Source organism: Torulaspora globosa, chromosome 1 (genome assembly GCF_014133895.1).
Source record: "Torulaspora globosa chromosome 1, complete sequence".
Classification (NCBI taxonomy): domain Eukaryota; kingdom Fungi; phylum Ascomycota; class Saccharomycetes; order Saccharomycetales; family Saccharomycetaceae; genus Torulaspora; species Torulaspora globosa.
Window position 1 is genome coordinate 1,478,652 of NC_050727.1, and position 24,419 is coordinate 1,503,070.

Consider the following 24,419-nt stretch of genomic DNA (forward strand, 5'->3'; position numbering starts at 1 on the left):
TTAAACACTTAACTAGCAAGAAATAGCACCAGACCAAGAGGTCTCTTTGGCGTCACAATCGGGTTAGATTATTTGGCTGCTTTTTCACACTGCTTTGTTTGAGTATGCTGGATGAGAAGCGCGAAAAAGCCACCAAGACGTTGAAGGAGGTAGTCGAAAATGGACCGCAGTTTACTCGAGAGTCGCCACTGGATGAGGCTTTTAAAGCCCTCTACGAATCTATAATCTCCAAATTGAATGATTCGAAGACATATCAGGAGTTGGGCTGCAGCAGTAACGAGGAGTTCGTGAACCAGCTACTGCAGCACTTTGGCAGGATACATGATGCTGCCTGTGATAAACAGCGAATAGATGGTGGCGAGCTACTGCCAATCTCGCTTCATGATATGCGCTATATGGACACACTGATTAAGCTGATACTTTTCCATGGGTTAGAGGCTAATCTGCCAGCTAGCGCGAGATCACAGATATGCCCCGATGAGCTCGGTTGTGGTATTTTAAGGTCCCACCCGGCAAATCCACAGACATTGATCGCTGTCATGGCGTGTCTTTATCCCATTATAAGTGATACATCGAGAGCAGATGATTATGCTAGGATGGTTGTGTTGAGGGGACCTCTGTATCGGGAAATGGTTTTGGGCCTGCTGCATCTTTTTGCTAGCATGGAGGATGCCCAATATGAAAAAATGGTGGATGTTCTTGAAACGGTGCAACAGACGTACGAGCTGCTTAATGTTTATACGTCTCTAGTTGACACAATCCGCGACACGGAACTGCGTGCTGTCCTTCTTGTTAGATTAAGTACATTACCGGTACGCAGAAATGATGGTGTATTGAGTTTGATAGACTTTGTCACAGGCGCGCGGGAGAGCGAACAGATAGATGTCGAGAAGGTCTGCAGAGTGACAGAAATCCTGGTGGCCAAGCCTAAGAACATGAGCAGCGTCGAGTATTTCACGAATCTCTTCGAGCAGGTGAGAGAACAGTTATCCCATATAAACAGGCCCTTGGTCATCACCTGCCTTAACGATTTGATAAGCACTCTGTACCAAAAGAATAGCCGTATAATCCAGGACTTTCTTTTCAAACCGGTGTTCGATGTGTTGTACAATATGCCTATTAAGAATTACACTTCAAAACAATTAAACGATGTCACCAATGTACTGATTTCTCTTACCAAGAGTCCGTCCGTGGAGATGATGGAAGCCCTAACGAGCGCCTACGGACAGAACCAGTTCTACCTCCACTTATGGATCTACGCTCTCTTCCTTAGGAAGTTCCAAACTTTAGCTCCAATAATGTACGATAAGGATGGCAACAAGATTGAAGAGACACCAGCGCCGTACTACAACGTTATTCTCTCTCTCATAAAATCGTACATGGTCCTCACAAACCACTTTGAGTCTTTGGATCACTTGGCGCTGAACTTGATTAATTTTGAACATTCACAGTGGAAATACGTTGTCGATTTACAGACGCAACTTGTTTCCATCACTGTAAAGGATGAGGGCGAGAAACTGCCGCGCTCACTCACCACTGGTCGAAATGAGCGCGATGGCTCCTTCGATCTTTTCAAAGACATTGATATGGCAGTAGACCTCTTCGTGTTACTTTTAAATCTGATAGGGAACGAAGAAGTGACCAAAAATCTCTTTCTAAATGTTCTCAGCAGGTGGGTTAAGAGCAGCATCGACAATAAGAGACCGGACACTCTAGATGGCAGCGAGTCCAGTGCATTGATACTGGTGGACCTCAAGATCTTGGAGCGCATGAACAAGGAGTTTACCAGTGAGATTGTCAAGAAACCAGATGACATTCTATTATTGATCCTGGAGCTCCTTGGCTCCATTACTGAGGAGGAAAAGCAAAAGCCTGAGATAGGCGAAGATTCCGACGATGAGGAGGAGGAGCCAGTCGCTGCTACTGCTGCATCAACAATTTTTGACATCGTGCTAGAGCTGCTCGGGACTGTACTAGATAAAGGTGTTTTGAAGTCTAGCTCAAAGGCTCAAGAAACACTACAGGCCATCCACGAGAAATTGGGCAGGCATGAAAATCGACAATGTGAAGAACTGCGATCGAAAATCCATCATCTTTTAAACAACACCAATATTTCAGACCTACAGACCGAATCCTCTTTTGCAGACAATCAACTGCTGCTTGAGGCCATGAATAATATCAATGATCCAATAGATCCCATTAAAGTACAAGGACTCACCACGTTGGCTCGCCTCGCCGAAAAACAATCCCAGGTTGTTCAGCTCCCTAGATTCAGGGCAATCTTTCTACAGCACCTGCGTTATCCAGACCCCTTCGTCTACCTGAACGCCGTCAAGGGCCTAGCTGTGCTATGCGAACGCGATCCGAACGAGACCGTCGATGCCCTACTCAAAATATATCTAAACCTAGAGCAAAGACACAAGATCGATGACGTGCTCAAAATTGGCGAATCTTTGAGTCTCTACATCCAGCGAGAAGGCGAGCTGTTCCAGGGCCGCAATGCCAACAACATTGTCGATGCTTGTCTCGCTATAGTCCGAAAACACGACTCACTAGACAACAGAATAAGAATGTCTGCGATCTCGCTGCTCGGCGTATGTCTGCGAGTAAACGCGATCGGCATACAGGACAGAATACCTCTGATACTCGACTGTGTCTTCGGTGTTCTACAGCTAGAGACCACCGCAAAGCAGGCAGCCCGTAATAAAAACTACAAAGATGCGTTTGTCGTCAGAAGAGCTGCTATCCATCTGGTTTTCGACCTTCTCAATGACAACGGTTTTGATCTGCTGCCAAAAGATTACAACCACGGCCAATTAGTCGTGTTACTCAGATACGCTAGAGAACACGACGATGATGCTCTCGTCCGCAAGCATGCCGATGAGATCTTACAGTTGACTGGTAGGCTGTTGGCGCTGCAGATCTGAAGAATCTTCCAGAACAACTGAGCTCTTGATCGACATTTAGAGATTGACAGTACTTTAGTCAGTTTGGCTGGATATGTTCTAGAAGGTAAAAGAACAAAAAAATTTCTTCGCGCTGTGAGAAAAAGACCCCCCATGGTAGAGCGAGTCAAGGGTATATAAAGGGACATGATAGATAAGCGGTGGTGATCGAGCAGCGAGTTATTGATTCATAGAAAACCAGCATTCACTGTTTACTTTGGTTGGCAAGTGGTCCTGCTAATTTCACACGACTAGCGACGCAATGGCATCTGAAACTTTTGAATTTCAAGCTGAGATCACTCAGTTGATGAGTTTGATCATCAACACAGTTTACTCAAACAAGGAAATCTTCTTGAGAGAATTGATCTCGAACGCATCCGATGCTTTGGACAAGATTAGATACCAGGCTTTGTCCGATCCAAAGCAATTGGAAACCGAACCAGAACTTTTCATCAGAATTACTCCAAAGCCAGAGGAGAAGGTGTTGGAAATCAGAGACTCTGGTATTGGTATGACTAAGGCCGAGTTGATCAACAACTTGGGTACCATCGCCAAGTCTGGTACTAAGGCTTTCATGGAAGCTTTGTCTGCTGGTGCGGACGTTTCTATGATTGGTCAATTCGGTGTTGGTTTCTACTCGCTATTCTTGGTCGCTGACAGAGTGCAAGTTATCTCCAAGCACAACGACGACGAGCAATACGTCTGGGAATCCAACGCTGGTGGTTCTTTTACCGTTACCTTGGACGAAACTAACGAAAAGATCGGTAGAGGTACTATCTTGAGATTGTTCTTGAAGGACGATCAATTAGAGTACTTGGAAGAGAAGAAGATCAAGGAAGTCGTCAAGAGACATTCTGAATTCGTCGCTTACCCAATCCAATTGCTGGTCACTAAGGAAGTTGAAAAGGAAGTTCCATTGACCGAAGAGGAAAAGAAAGATGAGGAGAAGAAGGAGGAAGAGGACGACAAGAAGCCAAAACTAGAAGAAGTTGATGAAGATGAAGAAAACAAGGAGGAAAAGAAGACCAAAAAGGTTAAGGAAGAAGTTAAAGAACTAGAAGAATTGAATAAGACCAAGCCTCTATGGACCAGAAACCCATCTGATATCACTCAAGATGAATACAACGCTTTCTACAAATCTATCTCCAACGACTGGGAAGACCCTCTATACGTCAAGCACTTCTCTGTTGAAGGTCAATTGGAGTTCAGAGCTATCTTGTTCATTCCAAAGAGAGCTCCATTCGATTTGTTCGAAAACAAGAAGAAGAAGCATAACATCAAGCTATATGTCCGTCGTGTCTTTATCACTGATGAGGCTGAAGAATTGATCCCAGAATGGTTGTCTTTCGTTAAGGGTGTCGTCGACTCCGAGGACTTGCCTTTGAACTTGTCCAGAGAAATGTTGCAACAAAACAAGATCATGAAGGTTATCAGAAAGAACATTGTCAAGAAGTTGATCGAGTCCTTCAACGAAATTGCTGAGGACTCCGAGCAATTCGACAAATTCTACTCTGCCTTCGCTAAGAACATCAAATTGGGTATTCACGAAGACACCCAAAACAGAGCTGCTTTGGCCAAGTTGCTACGTTACAACTCCACCAAGTCTGTCGATGAGTTGACCTCCTTGACTGACTACGTGACTAGAATGCAAGAGCACCAAAAGAACATCTACTACATTACTGGTGAGTCCTTGAAGGCTGTTGAGAAATCTCCATTCCTGGATGCTTTGAAGGCAAAGAACTTCGAAGTTCTATACTTGGTTGACCCTATCGATGAATACGCCTTTACTCAGATGAAGGAATTCGAAGGTAAGACTTTGGTTGATATCACCAAGGATTTCGAATTAGAGGAGACCGATGAGGAGAAGGCCGAAAGAGAGAAGGAGATCAAGGAATTTGAACCATTGACTAAGGCTTTGAAGGAAGTTCTAGGTGATCAAGTTGAAAAGGTTGTTGTATCTCACAAGTTGATCGATGCACCAGCTGCCATCAGAACGGGCCAATTCGGTTGGTCCGCCAACATGGAAAGAATCATGAAGGCTCAAGCTTTGAGAGATTCTTCCATGTCTTCCTACATGTCATCTAAGAAGATCTTCGAAATCTCTCCAAAGTCTCCAATCATCCGTGAATTGAAGAAGAGAGTTGATGAAGGTGGTGCACAAGACAGAACTGTCAAGGATTTGACTAACTTGCTGTTCGAAACTGCATTGTTGACCTCTGGGTTCAGTTTGGAAGAGCCATCCTCTTTCGCTTCCAGAATCAACAGATTGATCTCTCTGGGTTTGAACATCGATGAAGATGAGGAACCAGAAGCCGCCGCTGCTGAAACTCCTGCTGCCACCGAAAAGGTGGAAGAAGTTCCAGCTGACGCTGAGATGGAAGAAGTTGATTAAACGACCACCACGCACTAGCAATCTCTGCCACTAATAAACTTGGTTGTCGAATATGTAATGCCACGAGTTAACACCTGTATAAAATAGAAAAAAGATCCTCTTACGTTTTGATTTGTTTATTCTCTAGCTACTATAGTTCTTGCTCAACTCGATAGCTCTAAGCAAACAAGCATCCCGTCGAAAATATGATTGATCAGACTGTGTTGGACTTCGAACGGAAGTGCAAAGGTATGACGACTGTTAGTTGAAACTACCCCTACTGGCTCAGTCAGACTAACGTAATCGGATACAGATTTACAGGATGCTATCGAGAAAGGCGGAGACTATGATCAACTAAAGAAGACTTGCAATGAGCTGTTCAAGAGGTTACATGGCATCGCTTCACAACTGCCCCCATATGACCGAGAGAGATTTCATTCCAAGGTAGATTCTCTTTTAGACACTATTAGCGCCAGAGAATCCTCCAAAGATGCCACACGTAACAGTTTCCGATTCCAAAAGAAGCCCTCAGTAAAAAATAAGAAGGCTACAATGAATGCTGCAGATATGCCTTTCCATACTAAAATAGAGACTATGGCAACCAGGGTTGGAGAGTTAATAACTATAAAGAGCTCCACGGCAAGCTATGAGAATTTAAACAAGTGCACCTTGATCAGTGAGGTGGATGCTGCTGGACACCAAAGCGGTTCATTGATTCTACGCAATATCAATAACAGTACCGTTAAATTAGAGCCGGCACCCTTTTCGAGCGGCAGCATTCTCATCACAGATTGTGAGAACCTGCTCATAACATGCAGTACGCCACCAAAAAATGCCATTCAAATGAGGTTGCACAATCTATCCAACTGCAAGCTACTCATAAGGCCGCTTGATTCAGCTACTAAGCAGGTAATTGTGCTTGAGAACTGTTTCGACTGTATTTTCCACAAGACCACAGAGCACCTGTTGAACCTACAGAATTTCAGCGCGTTAGCCCTGAGAGGCAAGGATGACAATGTTGAGGACACAGATGCCTCCAAATTTGAGCTATTCGATATTACAGGGTCTACTCATCAATAATGGTAAACTAGCCGTGGTGCTCGTTAACCACGACTTGTCGAATGTGCTGTGGATTGGCAAATTATACTGATTAGGAAAGGTATAAACAATCGAAAGTCCAAGACGGAATGAATGAATAAGTCTAATCTACAGATAGTGGCAGTCGTCGATTTCATGTCATGATTGTTTCATGGTAGTTCAGCAGCTGAAATCCATGAACTGAATAGGACAAAAAGCCTAAGAGATTGAGCAATGACCACACTGACAGGCTCGCCTACGAGGTCTCGCAATAATGCGTTTCTTGACCGGTACGTCCAGAGCCTATCTCCAGAGAAGCCACTGAAACCATTTTCTCCGTCCAAGTTGAATTCATCAATCAATTTACGGAATGACCTGAAAGTTTCGGCAGCGGCACCTAGCAACAAAGAAAAGGTCGAGAGGACATGGTCCTCGACGCCTTCCAAAAAATATCAAGTTCAATTGAATAGTACAAATTCTGATCCAAGTACTTTTGGCTTATCTTTTGATATGTCCAGCTTATCAAAGGACGAGAAAGCATACTATGAGTTCTTATGTCGGGTAGGCGAAGTCAAACGGTGGATTGAAACAGTTACTGAGCAGAAATTGCCATCCGAACTGGACCTTTGCGTTGGTGATGGTCTTCGTAATGGTGTCTACCTGGCATTGCTAACACAAAAGATTAATCCAGATTTAGCTCCAACAGTTTTTCCGGCCGGCGAAAAGCTACAATTTAAGCATACCCAAAATATCAACACTTTCTTCTCTCTTGTTGACCACGTTGGCCTTCCTGAATCATTCAGATTCGAACTGCAAGACCTGTACAATAAGAAGGACCTGCCCCAGGTTTTCGAGACTCTTTACATTCTAATTACGATAATAAGCAAAAAATGGCCACTCAAAACTCCACCACTTCAATCATTATCTGGTCAATTGTCATTTTCAAAGGAGCACCTGCAAAGATGTAAAAGAGCATGGCCAAGAATTCGAGATTTCAAGTCTCTAAACGTCAGTCCTATGAACTCACCCGTTGCTAGGAAAGCCGGACCTGCGTTGAAAAGCGGTTTAATAGAAGATTTCAAAATTGCCGATAAAAATGAGATCGATCCAGAACCCGCCATTCTGACGCCCATCAAAAAATCCCAAAGTATAGCATTTCCCGAATTGTCTCCTACAAGCGAGGTTCGAAGCCTGTTTGCGTCGCCTAGATCAGCAGACAGATCCGCCAGAGCTTCTCCACCAAGATTAGAGACTTTTGGCATACGCGGTGAAGAAGTTTTGTCAACTACTCCCCTTTTGGAATACAGTCCATCAAAGAATGTGAGTCTATCTTACTATTCACCTTCAGTCTCAAAATATCTCACGTATGACACTGATTACTATAGGTTGAGAAGTCGAGCAAGAGAAGATGACTTAGACTACTACCAGAGTTTCAAATATGGACCTTTTGATTATTCGCCGAAAAGGAAACAAAGAATGACAGAAACTGAGTTTCTCGATAGTGTCATACAGTTACAATCTCTATCGCGTTCAGTAAATTTGAGATTTCAGCTGCAAATTCAGAGGAATTTGCTCAAAATTTTTGGAAAAGAAATAATTTACTTGCAGTCCTGCATCAGAGCCAATCATATGAGAAGTGCCCCATATCTGCGACTGCTAGATCAAAAGTGCTTAGAAAGTTTGAGGAATCTCCAAGCGTTATTGAAAGGCTTAGACGCACGTAAATCGCTGGATATATGCAAGTTCAAATTGCTTAAACAAGAAGGAGCTCTGCTGAAATTTCAATCAGTTTGCAAGGGCGATGTTTTGAGAAAACAAACCAAAATTCTTTTGGATGGTATCGAGTTTACAAAATCAGCGTTGGTTGGCTTCCAGGCGTTGTTGAGGGGGAAGCTTCACCGAACATTAGATAAACGACCTTCATTACTTTTGAGCGATCTCGTCGGCTTGCAACAGCTGCAAGCCATTTGTGCAGGCAAAGCGGTAAGGAAACGTCAACTCAATCTCGAGATCGAGCTAATTCAAGTATCGCACATCATTTGCCAGCTGCAAAGCCATGTCAAAGGATGCCTAAAAGGATTGGCATTTAAGCCATTGTTGGCCTCGGTAGGCAAGTATGAAAAATCAATTAGCCGGCTCTGTGGATGCATCAGAGGCAAGAAGAAACGATTTGCAATGAAGGATGCTCTCTGTGGAGAATATGAAGATCTCCAAATAATGCTTCGTCTCCAAGCCATAACTAGAGGGATTCTGGTTCGTTACACGTTGGATTTGGTTGATGATATTATTGAGATCAACAATCTCCGGGAGATGCAAGCGAGCCTGAGAGGTCATAAGCTCCGTATAAAGCTAAGAGAAAGGTCATCTTTGTTCCGTCGAAACATTAGATCAATTGTTCTGATACAAAGCAAAATAAGAATGTTTTTGCTGCGAAACGCATATTTAGATGTGATGCACTGCCCAAATCCAAGCTTATGGAGTGTGAGAAAGTTCACTCACTTGTTGAATGGTATTGGCACTATTGAAGAAGAACAAAACCGTCTTGAAGGTTGTCAAGCTCAGCTGGATTCTGAGAATTCAAGAAAGGAAAACCTAGAAAGTGAGATTAGGAAACAGATGGACATGCTTGAGCTTTTGGAATCATATGGCTTAAATCCAGATTATGTCACTGATTCAAACGCCCTCGCAATTCCCAAACATAAGTTTCCTGCTTTTGAAAAATTGTTCTATCTTTTACAGGTTGATCCATCTTATTGGAAATTGATGTACTCCAAAGACCCTGAGTTTACGGTACGAAACGTTTATGTTTCTTTCAGCACGGTAAATCAAAAAATGGGTAGTAGAGAGAAAGCGCTTTTCATAAGGCTGTTAGCTGAAATTTTGCAACAGGATATGTCAGAGGCTCGCTCAGTTCGCCAGTTCCTCCAGAATACCGATGCCCCTTGGATTAAGTTACTAAGACTTTTCCTTCATAAGGAATACCCGGATATCTTCACACTCTTCCTTCCTCTGTTGAAATATTTGGCAGATCCAGAAATACATTTTGAAAGCAATCCTTCTATTATTTTTAAAGAGTTGCATGGCTTTCAACCCCCAACAAATGTTTCGGCAGTTGAAGATGAAAAGACATCGACCACATTTATCCAAAATTTGAGAAACTTGTGGCATTCTGTCGAACTAATTGCCATGTTATTCAGCAAAAAGGTGGCTAAAATACCCACAGAAGTTAGGTTTATTTGTACAAAAGTTTTCTGCTCAGCGGCAGACAAAAACGCCGACGAAGCAGATATGAGGAGAGCAATATCAACAGTGCTTGTTAGATGTTTTTGCGCTGAATATTTGACGCAGCGATCTCATTATGGCTTCACAGAGTCTTCTTATTCAAACCTTGACAGAAAGATTGAAATTACAATGGACGCCTTAATGACCGTCCTTTCCGGAAGCAGATTCAATAACTACTATGATCCGTTGAATGCATACTCGAAGGAAATTAACCCACAAGTCAGAGAATTATTGATGAGTACTTTGTTGGATCCGCAGTACGAGCATGATGGCGATGCGATTATTTACCATGATATGGTGTCAGCTAATCCGCAGTTGGAAATTCTCAGCGAGAAGGTGTTGACCATAAGTTCCAAATTTCACGAGAACTTACTCTTTTTTCCAAATGATGATGTGATTCATGAAATCCTAAAGACATTGCCGCATTATGCCATATCGAATGGAAGGATTGTCTTGGATCTCGCCCCCAGTGCCTATAGATTCCTAGTCAGCGATGATAAAACAAGAAAATTGTATGATCAGGCCAAGAGAGCATTTGTTTACATGACGCAAGTGGAAGAGATAAGTACAGATCTTTACGATCTCGCATTGAGTTGTGTTCTCCCACAGGATGAACCGCATTTCGAAGTTTTGATCGCCGCGCATAGTGAGATCCAACGCGACCCCATGATCCAATCACTCGCGTCCAGAAGCTATTTTGAATTAAAGAATGCCACTTTGAAGAAAATTCATGAGTTGGAAAGTCTTGGGATGCTCAATCCTGCTGGAAACAGGCTCCAAAATTTCTTAAATGACATAGCAAACACAATTAAGGACCCGCATTATGCTGTGAGCTATGTGATTCGTGAGCTCGATATAACGAAGCAAACGCTGCTTCGAATACGTCAGATCAACAAGGGTTTGGAAAGTGACTTGGTGCAACAAAAAAAAAGTATCAAGCGAGTGTTTGGAAATATCCAACAGAGTAGAAGTTATGCTTCACACAATAAAAGCACATTCGGTAATTTGAAGGGTGCATATATGAAGACACATAAAAAAAGCTCTGAAATGGAAGGCCTCAAATTTAAATGGACGACTAGACAACTGTATGAAAAAGGTGTCGTTAAAAGTATTGCGGGTGAGAAGCTAGCAGAGCAAAAGGTTAAGGTTTTCGGGTCAAGTGGTCCGCAATTTCCTGACATTATCTTTAAGATGGCTACTTCCGATGGTGTTAAATACGGTATTCAGCTGTTGGACAAGAGAAAGGGCCCGGAGAGAAAACATCAAGATTGCGTTGACTCTTTCAACTTGGAGGAGTTGCTCGGCGCCCAAGTCGAATCTAAGCTGTCCAACATGAAGCTTTTCGGTGGGAAGGTCACTATGTCCAGTTCAGCTTTGTTGAGTCTTATAGTGTCAACTTTTCTGCATTGAGAGTCTTGGAGACTCTGAGAAAAGTTTAACATCCGTTGATTCATTATGGATGAGAAATATGTAGGTTGGTTAATATGGGCATTTTCAAGCCTTTGTTGCCATAGTCGAGCGTCCCGCTCCAAGCTTAAGGTATCTGACAATCGATCTTGAAGACTTTCTCTGCATGGTTCCATACTGATCTACAGACGCACGCGCCAATTTTTGCTAAATGAAGCCATCATTTTTCATCAAAACAATCTTGAAGTTTTCTCAATTCTTGCGCCCTCCGATATGTTATGTATAGGTTCAACGATTGACGTGCTATTGCTAGAAGGCCGCAACCAAGGACATTAAATACCATTCGAACCTCATCCGGGGAAGCCTCCGGTGTAAACTTGTAGGGTATTTCTTTCTGAACCCAAACAAAAAGATCGAACAGTTTGGATCCAACTTTCTCTCCGCACCACGGCCATACAGCTGCTTCAAAGAGTACGTCATGCCATGATGTCTTGATAATAATGTTGGAATACTCTTGAGATGGAAAGATATCCATGCTGTCGCTGGTCAAGCAGAAATATGGTCGTGCCTTTTTGACCATAAACTCATATATTCTTGTTAAAGTGGGCGAAACGATTGTCGAATTGAATAGAACACTCAAGTTGATAACTGACACTAAATGGGAAAGAGCGTTTCGTGATTTGCCAGTGTGATGCCCTGCTCTTACAGTGAAAACCAGCGAGTAAATCCACTGTAACTTGTTCAACACTCGGGAAGAGCCCCTCAAGCCCATCAAATAAAATGGGAATCCCAATACCAGAAATTGAGTGACACTGGGAATGCTCCTTCGACCCTGCATTGTTTCACCATAGACGTCCAGTGCTTTCGTGGTGCTGACACGCAACACAGACCGTAGAACTCGCTCAGGAAATAAGCATCTGAGCTGCCACAGACCAAGATTAAACGCCCATTTTCCTATGTTCAAAGTTGAAACGGTTAATAACGCCATCACTGCTGCTGCTCGTATCAGTTTCTTAACTTGATAAGCAGCCGATAGGAACACAGAGCTGCTGGTGAAATGAACTGGTCTGGAGAAGATTGGCCTCTTACATTGAGGGCAGGGAGGAATAACGATCGGGAATGCGATAACTTGATGCTCGAGACTGAGAGGCAGGTTGATTGTAAACGCATTCACTGCCCCCAAAGGAGACACTTCAAAAGTACTAACCCACGCACCCTTGAGCAATGGCACAAAGGTCATTACTTCTACTGCTGACAACTCACTTTGAAACTCTCTATGACAATCCACCAGATAACACATATTCCTTCTCAGCTCATCAAGCGGTTCAAACCCAAGGTCCAATCCCCATTTGCCCTGCTCAGAAGACTTATTCAAATCAAACAACCATCTGAAATAACAGCATTTGTGAACTTGAAGATTACAACCGCACTCGTGTCGTGTCCATGAAGAGTCCATCGTCGATTCCTCCAGGCAGATCCAGCAGAGGCCCTTTCGCCTGAAAAGTCCCAATATCATAATGCTTAATAGATTTCTAAATGAATTGTAGCGGCTCACATGTAACTGACAGCAGCTAAGGGCTGATCCTTGGCCTTTACTACCTTCCACTTGTCCTTTATAAGCTACTAGCCCTTCGAGGTCCACAAGAAGGTCCCTTCACGTGCTAGAGACGTCCATCGCTTACTACTAGACATAGTCTATATGCTTATGTAGCTCGATTGCCATCAACGTCCACGATTTGACGATAGATCTAAGGGCATGCTAGCGGCCGAAGAGCCCGAGGAAGCCGCGCTTCTTGGAGGCCGTTTGTTCCTGCTCGGTGTCTTGCGAGAAACTCAACTCTGCCGCAGCACGTTCTGTTGGCTGGGGTTCTTCAGCCTCGTAGTTGACGTAATTGAAGGCTAGGTCGAACAGTGTAGGCTTGCCTTGTACCGGTCTGATTTGCGGTCTCATTGGGAAGAGATTCTTTAGGTTGACGTCGCTAGGCTTGATGTTGCGAGAGCCGATCATATCAATGAGAGACGGACTGTAAGGGCCGCGAGGTGTGGCATGAAGGCTCTTCTCGTGCTCAGCCAGCACCAAGACGCTGCTCCACCCTCTCTTGATGAGTGCCTGCAAACCATCGATTTTGTCCCTGGTTAAGAGGCCAGCGGGAAGAACAGAATCCGATATCTGGGCGAAATCTGATAGCGCGTCCTGCAGCTTTCGATAGGCATCTACGTGCAGCGCTAGAGATTCCAGGAACTTGCCCTTGGATTGGTACATCGGACCCAAGCAACCAGAGCTCAAGGATAATCTGAAGAACAGCTGGCAAAGTTGCAGGTGAGCCATCAGTTCGGCATCTGAGTATACACCAGGCAGCTCCATAACGTCGCCGAGGTACTTGACCAGACTGGCCACTATGCGTTCAATTTCTTTGTATTTTGTGATTCTCGCTGTCGTTGAAGCACCCATTTCGTTCCACTGTTTCCATAGTTGCTCGAACAAGTAACTGTCACGAAGGATAGAAGTGAAAAGGGTCTCGTACTTGATGTATGCGAGCAGGATTTGCTCGTTCTCAAGAGAGCTCATGTCGTCGTCCTCGTTGCCGTCTTCATAATAAGCGACACGCTTTTCCTGCTTCTCTAGGGCTTGCTGCCATTTCAATAGCGCGTTATCATAGTTTGAGACGTCCGGTGACGTATTTTGTGTGGCCTCCTTCATCCATTGCTCAACTTGAGAGTCATGGACTCGCGCGGCAAACGACCTCCACTGGATCGTCCTGGCAGAAGCATCTTGATCTGTATCGACTTCTCGTAGCTCACTTTTGAATCCGTTACCTACCAGCAATTCGCTTAACTCGTCGCCAGCTTGCTGAGCTTCCTTGACCTGGTTAACGATAAAATTGTGGAGGTCTGCTGACGAAATAATGTTGCCAGCATATTGCTTTAAAGAATGTTCGTATTTTGACTGTATCAGCTCAAAGACAGATGTCGGTAGCACGCCTAGATCGCAAAGATGAGAGAGCGTGGCGAAACAAAGCCCCAAATTGCGCGAAATCGCCACACCATCCTTGAATTTCGTACCCTTTCCGATCAGAAGATACTCAGCAAGGGCAAGTCTAGCGTACGCAATATACTGGACTCTCGTTATCCACTGTTTCTCGTTCCTGGTCAACTCCACCAGTTTATCCGCTGTGCTGACGGCCTTCTTCAGCCTGGTTGCCAGCACTTTCCGTTCGTTGCTCTTCAGTTTTCCCCTCTGGAGCGACTTTAGCTTCAGGGTCTCAGCCATTGCGAGGTTTCTCTCGGCATGCAGAAGCATTAAAACACCGTACAGCTTGTTTTTCTTGTCATAGTCTGTGCTGCTGATCTTGGAATATTTGTCGTTGGCAGAGTACTTTCTAGTATCCTTATTGACAACCTGGCACCTATGTCTTAGCTTTTGCAGCTTCCGATTAAGCTTTTCATGATATCTCTGGAAATCCTGGGGCGTTTCCAGCAGTTGTTCCACGCGGACACCATAAGTAGAAGCAATTGGTGAGAATGCAACCATATCTGGAGCGCTAGGTACCGACAAAGGCCTTTTACAGCTCTTGGAAGTCCGTTGACATAAGGCCTTCCGCTGCTTTAAGCTGCAAATTTAGCCTAAGACTTTGAAAATTTTTAAATCACTAAATACGTTGTTGATCTCGAACTCAATAAGTTGGATCAACAGTTTGAGATTACCGATGGGCATTCGATTTATCGTCAATTGAGGGCTGTTTAGCACTGCCTTTGGCCGATCATGGGTGTAGTGTGGCGAGGACGTCTGGTAATTGTGGTGGCATCCCTCCGGAAGCGATGAAGCAGGATAGCTTCACCGGGAAGAACAGCATTAAGCTGTTGTTTGGCGCGACTGGAATATACGCTAGTTTTCTAACCTGGGCCCTTGTACAGGAGCCTTTGACAACACGGGTATGGCCGAATAGCGGGTCAAAATTTCAGGCACCAGGCCTTATAGCTCTAGTCCAAGCTGCTGTGGCAACACTGGTAGGAATGGCCTACATGCGATGGAAGCGCTCGGGATATGGAGCCGCGAGGCTGCTGAAAGATTATAGGAGGGAATTGGCCCTTATCTCCTTGATGCAAACCACATCCGCTCCATTGGCTGCTTTCTCCCTCCAATACGTCGACTATTTGACTTATATGCTTGCGAAATCCTGCAAAATGCTTCCGGTTCTGTTGGTTCACTTGCTGATTTACAGGACTCGGATACCGCGGGGAAAGAAACTCGTTGCTCTGGTTGTGACTCTGGGCGTAACAACGTTCACTCTGGGCGGGTCGCATGGTAACAAACTGAGCGGTGGCTCATCTTCGATGGCCGGTTTTGGGCTCTTGATATTGAGTTTGTTCCTCGACGGTATGACAAATGCGACGCAGGATGAAATGCTCAGAAAAAATAGGGAATATCAGAAAGTGGCCAAGAACACTGCCATCACCGGGGCTCATCTAATGTTCGCTCTGAATTTCTTCATGGTGTTGTACAACTCAATCTACTTGCTAGTGCTCGATAACGCTCAGCTGCGAGAGGCAAAAATTTTACTGACTGCGGATCCAGAGATTCTCCGTTATTTGGTCACGTACGCTATATGTGGTGCCATTGGCCAGTGTTTTATCTTCTTCACTCTAGAGGAATATGGCTCTCTAGTCCTTGTGATGATCACCGTAACTAGAAAGATGATCTCAATGCTTCTGAGCATAGCTGTATTTGGCAAACGAGTTAGCGCCGTACAATGGCTAGGAATAATCACTGTCTTTGGCGGCATATCTTGGGAAGCGCTCTCGAAGAGAAAGAAATCGCAAAAGAAGAGCCAGTAGCACGCCGCGGAACAGTCGTATCATCACTTAAAGTACCTAACCTCTCATCCGCATATATGTAGCGTAAGCTATGGCTACTCTAGCGACAGCGATGTGAGTATGCAAAGTTTTAAAAGTTCCGCAGTACCAGAAAGTGTATAAATGTCTATAATAAGTCTGAAGGAGTCTGGTGGAGTCTTTCAAACAATGATAATGGCTTTAGTTGCTTGCTTCCAACCAACTTTGTTTTAGTCTCTCTCTCAGCGCAGGATCCCAGGCGTAAACATATAAGCCTTTGACACCCCTCGTCAAAAGGACATTGATGCTGTTCATTATAATCTTATTTTTAACATGGCTCACATCGCTGATGTTTTTCTTCTTGGTGAACCCAGCATGGTCATCGTATAGTTCCGGCTTTAACTGGATGCAGTCCTTCACTGCGTCGTAACCAACAGATCTGCCCAGGATTACACCTGCGTAATTGAGATCGAACCCTTGAATGGTATACACGCTTCCGACCTCGTCGATCGTATCCGGTCTCTCACTCCATGGCAACACTTCCCGAGGTGTATACCTGTCCCAACGAACCTTGAAGTTGTCCCCACAAGTGACGAAATAGTCCTTTCCATCTAACCTGTAGGGGAAATCGTAGGTAGCCAGCATTCTGCATTGGCCAACCTTGCCGTCTAGCTCTCTAAGAGCTTCGTACATTGCTCCACAATCATCCCAAATTTTAAAATCAAAGTCGCCTGGCCCAGCTGTCAGAGAGCTTCTCGGGTACTGTGGAATGGCACCCTCAGTGCTGATCTCATCGATCCATTGCAAGACATCGTCTGGCGCTGCGACACGGAATTGCTGCTTCAGATTGTACCAATCCTTCTTACCCGCAGGAATCTTGCTGTAGTACGATTTCAAGTTGGCCCCGTTCTGTGTAGATTCGTCCCAGTAACATCCCATTCTAAGAGCTTGTTTATCATCGTACACCAAAATGAGGACCTTGGCTAACGACAGCAGCTCCTGCAGGTGGTTATCACCATAGAATCTCTTAAAAGCATCCTTCGATGTCGCCAACAGGTGCGCTTCATCCACTATAACAACATCGGCGAGTTCCTTCTTCTTTTGCAACGCATTGATCAACGAGGTTGGACGCTCCAGAGAGGATCGAGCTATGTACTTAAAGCCCTTGCTAATTCTCAAATACAGCTTCAACATCTCGGGATGGTTAACGACAAGGTAGTTTCTAGTGCGAAAGAGTACATCATTATCCTCGCTGACGCTCGACAACCGCTGAATCTCGTTGAACAGCGAGTTCAACACTACTGATTTACCTGTCCCAGCGTCTCCTTGGATCACAAACATAGCAGGCTCATCGCCAGTATTGTAATTCTTCAAATGCTTCCTGGTAAAGGCCAGCACTTTCTCTCGCAAAAGCGTCTGTTCTTGGCTCAATTTCACATGAGACAGTTTATCAATAGCAATTGACTGGACAGCGCCTCGAACCGCGCTTTTAACCTGTCTAGCATGCTTAAATCCTGTAGTCATCGCTGATTGCCTTGTTTTGTAGGTGCGTTACTCTGTAATTTTTTACTTGGCAAAGGCTCGAAGAAAGACTGCCCCACCAATATGAGTATTGCAATCGAGTTAACAGCCTTTTGACTATAAAGAGGCGTTCAAGATGTTTCGCTGGTCAGATTTAACGAGGCCCAACGGTCAACCACCATCTGCTTTGACAACAGGTCTTCTTGCGTTCCTGCTTTTACTATTTTGCTTGAACAAGGTGATCCCTATCAATGATGCGATGAGTTTGTCGCCTAAAGGGATTTTCAATCCCGGCAGATTGTCGAACTATCCACTGGCACATCTGTCTTTGTTTCATCTGTTCTTCAATGCGTTCTCCCTGGTTGGGCCGTTGAATGTCTTCGAATCCCAGCATGGCACAGTACACACCGGGGTGGTTCTCAACCTCACTGCTGTCATGACAGGACTACTCTACTGCTTATTTGGCAAGCTGTTTTACCCAGATACCAGCATTGCTGGTGCAAGCGGTTGGTGTTTTACGTTCTTCGGGTACTTCAGCTATAAGGAATCTGCTATTAGCCCTAGGTACCACATACCAAATTCCAATTTTGCGTTTCCCACGGTTCTAGCTCCGATGGTGTTGCTGATCCTGATCTCGATCCTCGTGCCTGGTGTCAGTTTCTGGGGCCACTTCTTCGCTCTGATGGTCGGATACTTCCTTGGTGCCAAAGAGAAGGCATTCCGCAAGATCATGCCACCAAGCTGGATCATCGAAAAGATCGAGGATAAAGCTGAGCCGCTGATCCGCCTGATCCCATCTTGGGTCAAGTTCTATCGGGAAAAGGACATGACCGAGCGAGACGTCGCAAAATACACTTCGCTGTTTGCTCCACACGACCCATTGCCCTTACACAACGCTGTCGAGACGCAGCCTTCAGGCGGTAGGGTTCTTGGTACTGCCTGAAAATGCAGATGCGGTTCTGGCCGGTTCTATGTACAGGATATACTTTCATGCAAATTACAATTCTTGAAGGACATGCTTTCTTACAATGTTCTTCCTGATGTTCTTTTTCAAGCATTCAGGGTCCTTCACACCATGATCTCTCAAGAATTGGCACGCCTTTTCATCATCGGCGACCAGCTCCCTTACTCTGTTCCTGACACGCTCGATGTCTGCGAACTGCTGTTCCACGGAGGACTCCAACTTCGACACATCCAGTTGCAACAGCTGCCTTATGGTTTCTGGCGAGAACTCTTCGATCCCGTAACGTTCCTTGAGCTCTTTCAGATCCTCTGCCGATCTGCCCTGCGCCAGCGTATCCTGTATCGTGCGGATATCTCGCAAAAGCACGCTATCGCTGTTCCGTACTCGGTCCGATCTGCGCTGCAGAAACTCCTGTGTCTTCTGTGCCTCCTCCCTGGCAACCGTCACTCTTGCCTGCGACTCGTACAGCGCAAACTGCTGACCTTTGTTCTTGATGATCTCTGCGACGGCAAAGAACTTGCATTTTGAAAGCGGCCTGGTTGCCTCTATCCGCACCAGATCCCCCTCACGCGAGATTTCCCCCTCGTCGTGGACCAGATAGTCCTTTCTGTGGAATAATTCCTTGTTGATTCTCTTGTTGAACACTTTCGTCTCTACACGGACCTTGACCGTCTTCTGCATCTTCCCCTGAGACACCACAAGCCCCAGAAAATTTTGCCTAGCCATTTTGCCTATCCCAGTAAGCTACCACCAGCACCTCAGGGTCCACAACTCGACAACAGCACCCAATGGCTCCTCTCTTGCTGGTCTAGTCTTGTAGTTAACCAGTGTCTTACTGTTAACTTAGCTGAAAATTTGCCAAATCACGTCGAACGAAGCCTTGTCACGTTATACGAGCTGAAGAAGATGCTCTATAGCAGTAACTTGGTCCTGGAGCTCTAATGGGGGCTTTCTGAAGGCTAGCTCGAGCCATTAGACCAGCAATTGATCTCTGTTGCTGTGTCTCTTCTCTTCACTGCGCCCGCTGTCGTGCGGCGTACAACAAGGCCCCTTTCCATCAGACTAGCTGGAACTGAAAAACTGCAGTCATCAAGCAAGGTGCTGGAAGGATTGGAGCGTTTTTGTCGTTGGTAACTGGTTGGAAACACAATGGATCCTTTACGAGGCTCAAAACGCAGTTCGATTTCGTTCGGTAGCTATCAGAGACAGCCTATGCAAAGCAGTTATCTGTCGACTCCCTACGAGGGCTCTCTGCTGTCTCATGGCGGCGGTAGCGGTGGTAATCCGTACTACGTTTCAAGATCTCCGATGTACTCGCCATTGGACCACTCGCAGCCGATGTTCTGGACCAACGGTTACTCGCAGTTGCACCAGCTTAGAAACTCAGCTGCGTTGACAAGCAGCTCTGTGTGTGAATACGAGGCTAATTACGTGCTGTTCGGTGTGGATTGGAGTGTCGACGACTACGTCTGTCTCGGATCTTACCGGGAGAGTGGTGGAAACCGGCTTCAGGTGATCAAGTCGGTGGATATGTTGAGCTGGGACCGAGTGGCGGAGTGCAACGTTACGTTTCCGGTAAGCACCATGCAGTGGCAACCGAGCCGACCCCAGCCGCGTTGTTTTGCCACTTGCTCGGACTCGCTGAGGATCTGGTCGCTGGCGGACGATGAGACGGCGATTCACGAGCAAATCAACTTGTCGTTGTGCAAGCACAACAAGCAGCAGAAAAAGGCAGTGGTGCCGTCGGTGGCCAAGACCGGTTCGGGCGAAAGCGGGGTCCTCGGTGAGCTGCCGCCGATCACCTCGTTCCACTGGAACCCAACAGACTCGAACCTGCTGATCTCCAGCTCGATCGACACCACATGCATTGTGTGGGATCTGCAGAGCGCGAACTACGTGCGGACGCAGCTGATCGCCCACGACAGCGAGGTCTTCGACGTGAGGTTCCTCACGCAGTCGACACAGCTTTTTGCCAGTTGCGGCGGAGACGGCAGCGTCCGGGTCTTTGATCTGCGCTGCCTGGCGCACAGCACCATCATCTACGAGCCCAGTGTCGTGCCGGGCGGCTCCGACACGACGGCCGGCAATATTGACCCAACCGACCGCGCTGCAAACGCCGACCTGGATTCCTCCGCCCTACTGAGACTTGAGCCGTCGCCGTTCGACCCCAACGTGATCGCGACCTTCGCGCTGGACTCCACGTCGATCCTGATCCTCGACATGCGGAACCCGGGCTCCCCCGTTCTCACACTCGACGCCCACACCGCCCCCGTGAACCAGATCAAGTGGCATCCCTCCCGCAGAAACGTCCTGCTGACCTGTGCCGACGACTGTCAAGTCCTCTACTGGGACCTGGACGCCTCACTGCTCGGCCCCGCAGACCCGGCAGCTGCCACGCCTACAGCCGGAGACCCCGTCTCCGGTCCAGCCCAACACGATCACAAGTGGAGCTTCAAGAATCAAGCGCAATCCATCTCTGCGCCGGCGCTGTTCTACGCAAACAACGGACAAGAAGTGAACAACATCGTCTGGCGCCCGCAGGGCGCAGACTGGTTCGGTGCAGTCAGTGCCAAGCGCTTCCAGAACGTCAGGATCTAGTCTGGCAGGCGTTCCATCGTTCGCCTTCAACTGCTCATCTCTTATCAAGATTCACTATGGGCCAGCTCCAAGCTGACTTCTTACGGCGCGGGCGCACAAGTTGACTTCTCGAGGTCCGAAGCACATACCAATTGATGAGCTGATACAAGAAGTCATCACTGATAAGCAGTTCGAGAGCATCGGTAGGTGGTATATAAGCATCTGGATCCGGTGAAGCTGATTTGTGCGTTCTGGCTGTCGGTTGAGAGAGATCGAGCGAGTTGGCGATGTTGAGATTTGGAGTTAGCAAGGTGCTACGTGCCGGCAGGTTCAGTGGCGTCGCTGTTTCTAGCTGTCGCCGTCTACATGCTGGTTGTGTTAGGTCTGGTCTGGCCGGTAAGGCGGATGTATCGCTGAAGAAGTATCGCGAGGTGTATGAGCTCGAGCCAAAAAATCTGGATCTGCCGTTGGACAGATTTGCCAGGCGGCATTTGGGTCCTTCGCCGGCTAACGTGGAGCATATGCTGGAGGTTGTGGGCTATCGCGCGCTTGATTCGTTTGTGGAGGCGTTGGTCCCACCGAACATCCTGAAGAAGAGGCCGTTGGCCGTGGAAGCGCCTCAGCAGGGGCTTGGGGAACAGCAGATGCTAGAACATATGGCTGGGATCGCGGAGAAGAACAATTACAAAGTGAGGAATTTCATCGGAAAGGGCTACTACGGTACAGTTCTGCCTCCGGTGATTCAGAGAAATTTGCTGGAATGTCCTGAGTGGTATACTTCGTACACTCCGTACCAGCCTGAGATCTCGCAGGGGAGACTGGAGTCGCTGTTGAACTTTCAGACCGTGGTGTCGGATTTGACGGGTTTGCCCGTCGCCAACGCGTCCCTTTTAGATGAGGGTACAGCAGCGGGCGAGGCGATGCTGCTGTCGTTTAATGCTGTAAGGAAGAAGAAGTCGAAGTATGTGATCGACAAGAAGTTGCATCCACAGACAAAGACCGTGCTGCGTTCCAGAGCAGAGCCCTTCAACCTGGAGATCATCGAGATCGATTGCAATGATGTGGCGAACGCGGTTAAGGTTCTCAGGGATCCGCAGGTGGCAGGCTGCTTAGTGCAGTACCCTGCCACAGATGGTTCCATTATCTCAGGCGAGGTTCTTTTGAAATTGTCCCACGCCTTACATTCACATAAATCGCTGATGAGCGTTGCTTCGGATTTAATGGCGTTAACGCTTTTGAAACCGCCAGCTGAATTTGGCGCGGATATAGTTTTGGGTTCCTCTCAAAGATTCGGTGTTCCCATGGGTTATGGTGGTCCTCACGCTGCCTTTTTCTCAGTGAAGGATTCTTTGAATAGAAAAATACCAGGAAGAATCGTCGGGGTCTCTAAAGACCGTTTAGGAAATACCGCCTTAAGACTGGCTCTGCAAACAAGAGAGCAGCATATCAAACGTGACAAGGCGACCTCCAATATATGTACTGCACAGGCCTTGTTAGCTAATGTGGCCGCTAATTACTGTGTTTACCATGGTCCAGAGGGTTTGAAGAACATTGCTAAGAGGATATATGGTTTAACCACCATTTTGGCCCGGTCGATCGAATCTGAAAGCTGCCGGCATTCTCTAGCCAATGACAACTGGTTCGATACATTAACCGTCAAACTGGGTGATGGCGTGACTTCTCAGCAATTGCTGCAGATCGCTTTGGAAGATTATAACATCAATCTCTTTGCAGTCGACGAAAGTAGCGTGTCACTGTCACTCGATGAAACTACCACTAAGGATGATTTGAAGAAATTGATAAAACTTTTCTGCAAAGACGCAGATCCGGAAAATTTCATTCTAAGTGAAAAGGATTTCCCACAGTTTCCAAGTGTATTATCAAGAACAGATGAAATTCTAAAAAATGAGGTCTTCCATTTACATCACAGTGAAACCGCTATGTTGAGATACCTACACCGTTTACAGTCTCGCGATCTGTCCTTGGCAAACTCTATGATTCCTCTGGGCTCGTGTACTATGAAACTGAATAGTACAGTCGAGATGATGCCAATAACTTGGCCTCAATTTGCTAACATTCACCCATTTCAACCTTCCGACCAAGTTCGTGGCTACCAAGAGTTGTTGACATCGCTCGAAAAGGATCTGTGCAACCTGACAGGGTTTGACGGAGTCTCTTTACAACCAAATTCGGGAGCGCAAGGTGAGTACACCGGTCTTAGAGTTATTAGATCTTACTTGAACAAGATCGGCCAAGGCCAGCGTAACGTTTGCTTGATCCCAGTGTCAGCACACGGCACTAACCCTGCTTCAGCAGCTATGTGTGGTATGAAGGTTGTGCCAGTGAAGTGCCTTCCAGATGGGTCACTAGACTTGAAAGATTTGGAAATCAAGGTGGAGAAACATAAGGATGATTTAGCTGCAGTAATGATTACATATCCTTCAACATACGGTCTGTTTGAAACAGGTGTTCAGGAAGCATTTGAGAAAGTACATCAGCACGGGGGACAGGTTTATCTAGATGGTGCGAACATGAATGCTCAAGTTGGATTAACTTCTCCAGGTGATCTCGGTGCGGATGTCTGTCACTTAAATCTGCATAAAACTTTTGCAATTCCTCACGGTGGTGGTGGACCAGCTGGCGCCCCAATTTGTGTTAAATCACATCTGATCCCGCATTTGCCCAAACATGATGTTGTCGAAATGCTAACGCCAGGCGGTAGCGAGGACTCTATCGGTTCTGTGGGCTCTGCCGCCTATGGTAATCCACTAGTCTTACCTATTTCATATGCTTACATCAAGATGATGGGCAGCGAGGGTTTACCCTTCTCCAGTGTCATAGCAAGTTTGAATGCCAACTACATGATGACGAAACTCAAGGAACACTACAAGATCTTATTCATTAGTAACGGCGGATCTAACAAACATTGCGCACATGAGTTTATTATTGACCTACGAGAATACAAAGACAAGGGAATTGAAGCAATTGATATTGCCAAAAGATTACAAGACTATGGCTTCCATGCCCCTACACTAGCATTCCCTGTGCCGGGCACTTTGATGATCGAGCCAACAGAATCCGAAAATTTGGAGGAGCTCGATAGATTCGTCGCAGCCCTAGTTGCTATCAAGGGCGAAATCAACGCATACGTAGCAGGAGAACCAAAGGGTCAGCTTCTAAAGAATGCTCCACATTCATTGGAAGATTTGATAAGTTCCCAGGACTGGCCATCTAGAGGCTATACGCGTGAGCAGGCCGCCTACCCTCTCAATTATCTCAAGTACAACAAGTTTTGGCCACCCGTGGCTAGATTGGATGACGCCTATGGCGACATGAATCTGATCTGTACCTGTCCTTCTGTGGAGGAGGTAGCTAAGGATAATATTTGAATATGCATAATGATAAATATTTAAACACGACATACAAGGCTATTTTTTTAGCT

The 24,419-nt window shown here is 46.1% G+C and overlaps 12 protein-coding genes across 12 annotated transcripts; 8 read left to right on the forward strand and 4 right to left on the reverse strand.

Annotated features, from left to right (window-relative positions):
* Positions 1–104: 104 nt before the first annotated feature.
* On the forward strand, positions 105–2,927 carry RTP1 (Rtp1p; the record flags this gene model as incomplete). Its single annotated transcript, XM_037281800.1, has 1 exon — positions 105–2,927. The coding sequence occupies one exon, from the start codon at positions 105–107 to the stop codon at positions 2,925–2,927; it is 2,823 nt and encodes a 940-aa protein (XP_037137695.1).
* Positions 2,928–3,207: 280 nt separating this feature from the next.
* On the forward strand, positions 3,208–5,337 carry HSP82 (Hsp90 family chaperone HSP82; the record flags this gene model as incomplete). The annotated part of the gene is made up of 1 exon (XM_037281801.1): positions 3,208–5,337. One exon carries the CDS (start codon positions 3,208–3,210, stop codon positions 5,335–5,337), a length of 2,130 nt encoding a protein of 709 aa, XP_037137696.1.
* A 185-nt stretch (positions 5,338–5,522) lies between these two features.
* On the forward strand, positions 5,523–6,396 carry CIN2 (GTPase-activating protein CIN2; the record flags this gene model as incomplete). The annotated part of the gene is made up of 2 exons (XM_037281802.1): positions 5,523–5,565; positions 5,630–6,396. The coding sequence occupies 2 exons, from the start codon at positions 5,523–5,525 to the stop codon at positions 6,394–6,396; spliced, it is 810 nt and encodes a 269-aa protein (XP_037137697.1).
* A 231-nt stretch (positions 6,397–6,627) lies between these two features.
* IQG1 (Iqg1p) lies at positions 6,628–11,085 on the forward strand (the record flags this gene model as incomplete). Its single annotated transcript, XM_037281803.1, has 1 exon — positions 6,628–11,085. The coding sequence occupies one exon, from the start codon at positions 6,628–6,630 to the stop codon at positions 11,083–11,085; it is 4,458 nt and encodes a 1,485-aa protein (XP_037137698.1).
* A 217-nt stretch (positions 11,086–11,302) lies between these two features.
* HG536_0A08390 (uncharacterized protein) lies at positions 11,303–12,598 on the reverse strand (the record flags this gene model as incomplete). The annotated part of the gene is made up of 1 exon (XM_037281804.1): positions 11,303–12,598. One exon carries the CDS (start codon positions 12,596–12,598, stop codon positions 11,303–11,305), a length of 1,296 nt encoding a protein of 431 aa, XP_037137699.1.
* A 243-nt stretch (positions 12,599–12,841) lies between these two features.
* On the reverse strand, positions 12,842–14,614 carry SRP68 (signal recognition particle subunit SRP68; the record flags this gene model as incomplete). Its single annotated transcript, XM_037281805.1, has 1 exon — positions 12,842–14,614. One exon carries the CDS (start codon positions 14,612–14,614, stop codon positions 12,842–12,844), a length of 1,773 nt encoding a protein of 590 aa, XP_037137700.1.
* A 287-nt stretch (positions 14,615–14,901) lies between these two features.
* HUT1 (UDP-galactose transporter HUT1) lies at positions 14,902–15,918 on the forward strand (the record flags this gene model as incomplete). Its single annotated transcript, XM_037281806.1, has 1 exon — positions 14,902–15,918. One exon carries the CDS (start codon positions 14,902–14,904, stop codon positions 15,916–15,918), a length of 1,017 nt encoding a protein of 338 aa, XP_037137701.1.
* A 198-nt stretch (positions 15,919–16,116) lies between these two features.
* HG536_0A08420 (uncharacterized protein) lies at positions 16,117–17,439 on the reverse strand (the record flags this gene model as incomplete). The annotated part of the gene is made up of 1 exon (XM_037281807.1): positions 16,117–17,439. The coding sequence occupies one exon, from the start codon at positions 17,437–17,439 to the stop codon at positions 16,117–16,119; it is 1,323 nt and encodes a 440-aa protein (XP_037137702.1).
* Positions 17,440–17,572: 133 nt separating this feature from the next.
* RBD2 (putative rhomboid protease RBD2) lies at positions 17,573–18,379 on the forward strand (the record flags this gene model as incomplete). The annotated part of the gene is made up of 1 exon (XM_037281808.1): positions 17,573–18,379. One exon carries the CDS (start codon positions 17,573–17,575, stop codon positions 18,377–18,379), a length of 807 nt encoding a protein of 268 aa, XP_037137703.1.
* A 54-nt stretch (positions 18,380–18,433) lies between these two features.
* MRPS17 (mitochondrial 37S ribosomal protein uS17m) lies at positions 18,434–19,126 on the reverse strand (the record flags this gene model as incomplete). Its single annotated transcript, XM_037281809.1, has 1 exon — positions 18,434–19,126. The coding sequence occupies one exon, from the start codon at positions 19,124–19,126 to the stop codon at positions 18,434–18,436; it is 693 nt and encodes a 230-aa protein (XP_037137704.1).
* Positions 19,127–19,549: 423 nt separating this feature from the next.
* HG536_0A08450 (uncharacterized protein) lies at positions 19,550–20,998 on the forward strand (the record flags this gene model as incomplete). Its single annotated transcript, XM_037281810.1, has 1 exon — positions 19,550–20,998. One exon carries the CDS (start codon positions 19,550–19,552, stop codon positions 20,996–20,998), a length of 1,449 nt encoding a protein of 482 aa, XP_037137705.1.
* Positions 20,999–21,264: 266 nt separating this feature from the next.
* Positions 21,265–24,366, forward strand: GCV2 (glycine decarboxylase subunit P; the record flags this gene model as incomplete). Its single annotated transcript, XM_037281811.1, has 1 exon — positions 21,265–24,366. One exon carries the CDS (start codon positions 21,265–21,267, stop codon positions 24,364–24,366), a length of 3,102 nt encoding a protein of 1,033 aa, XP_037137706.1.
* Positions 24,367–24,419: the final 53 nt, after the last annotated feature.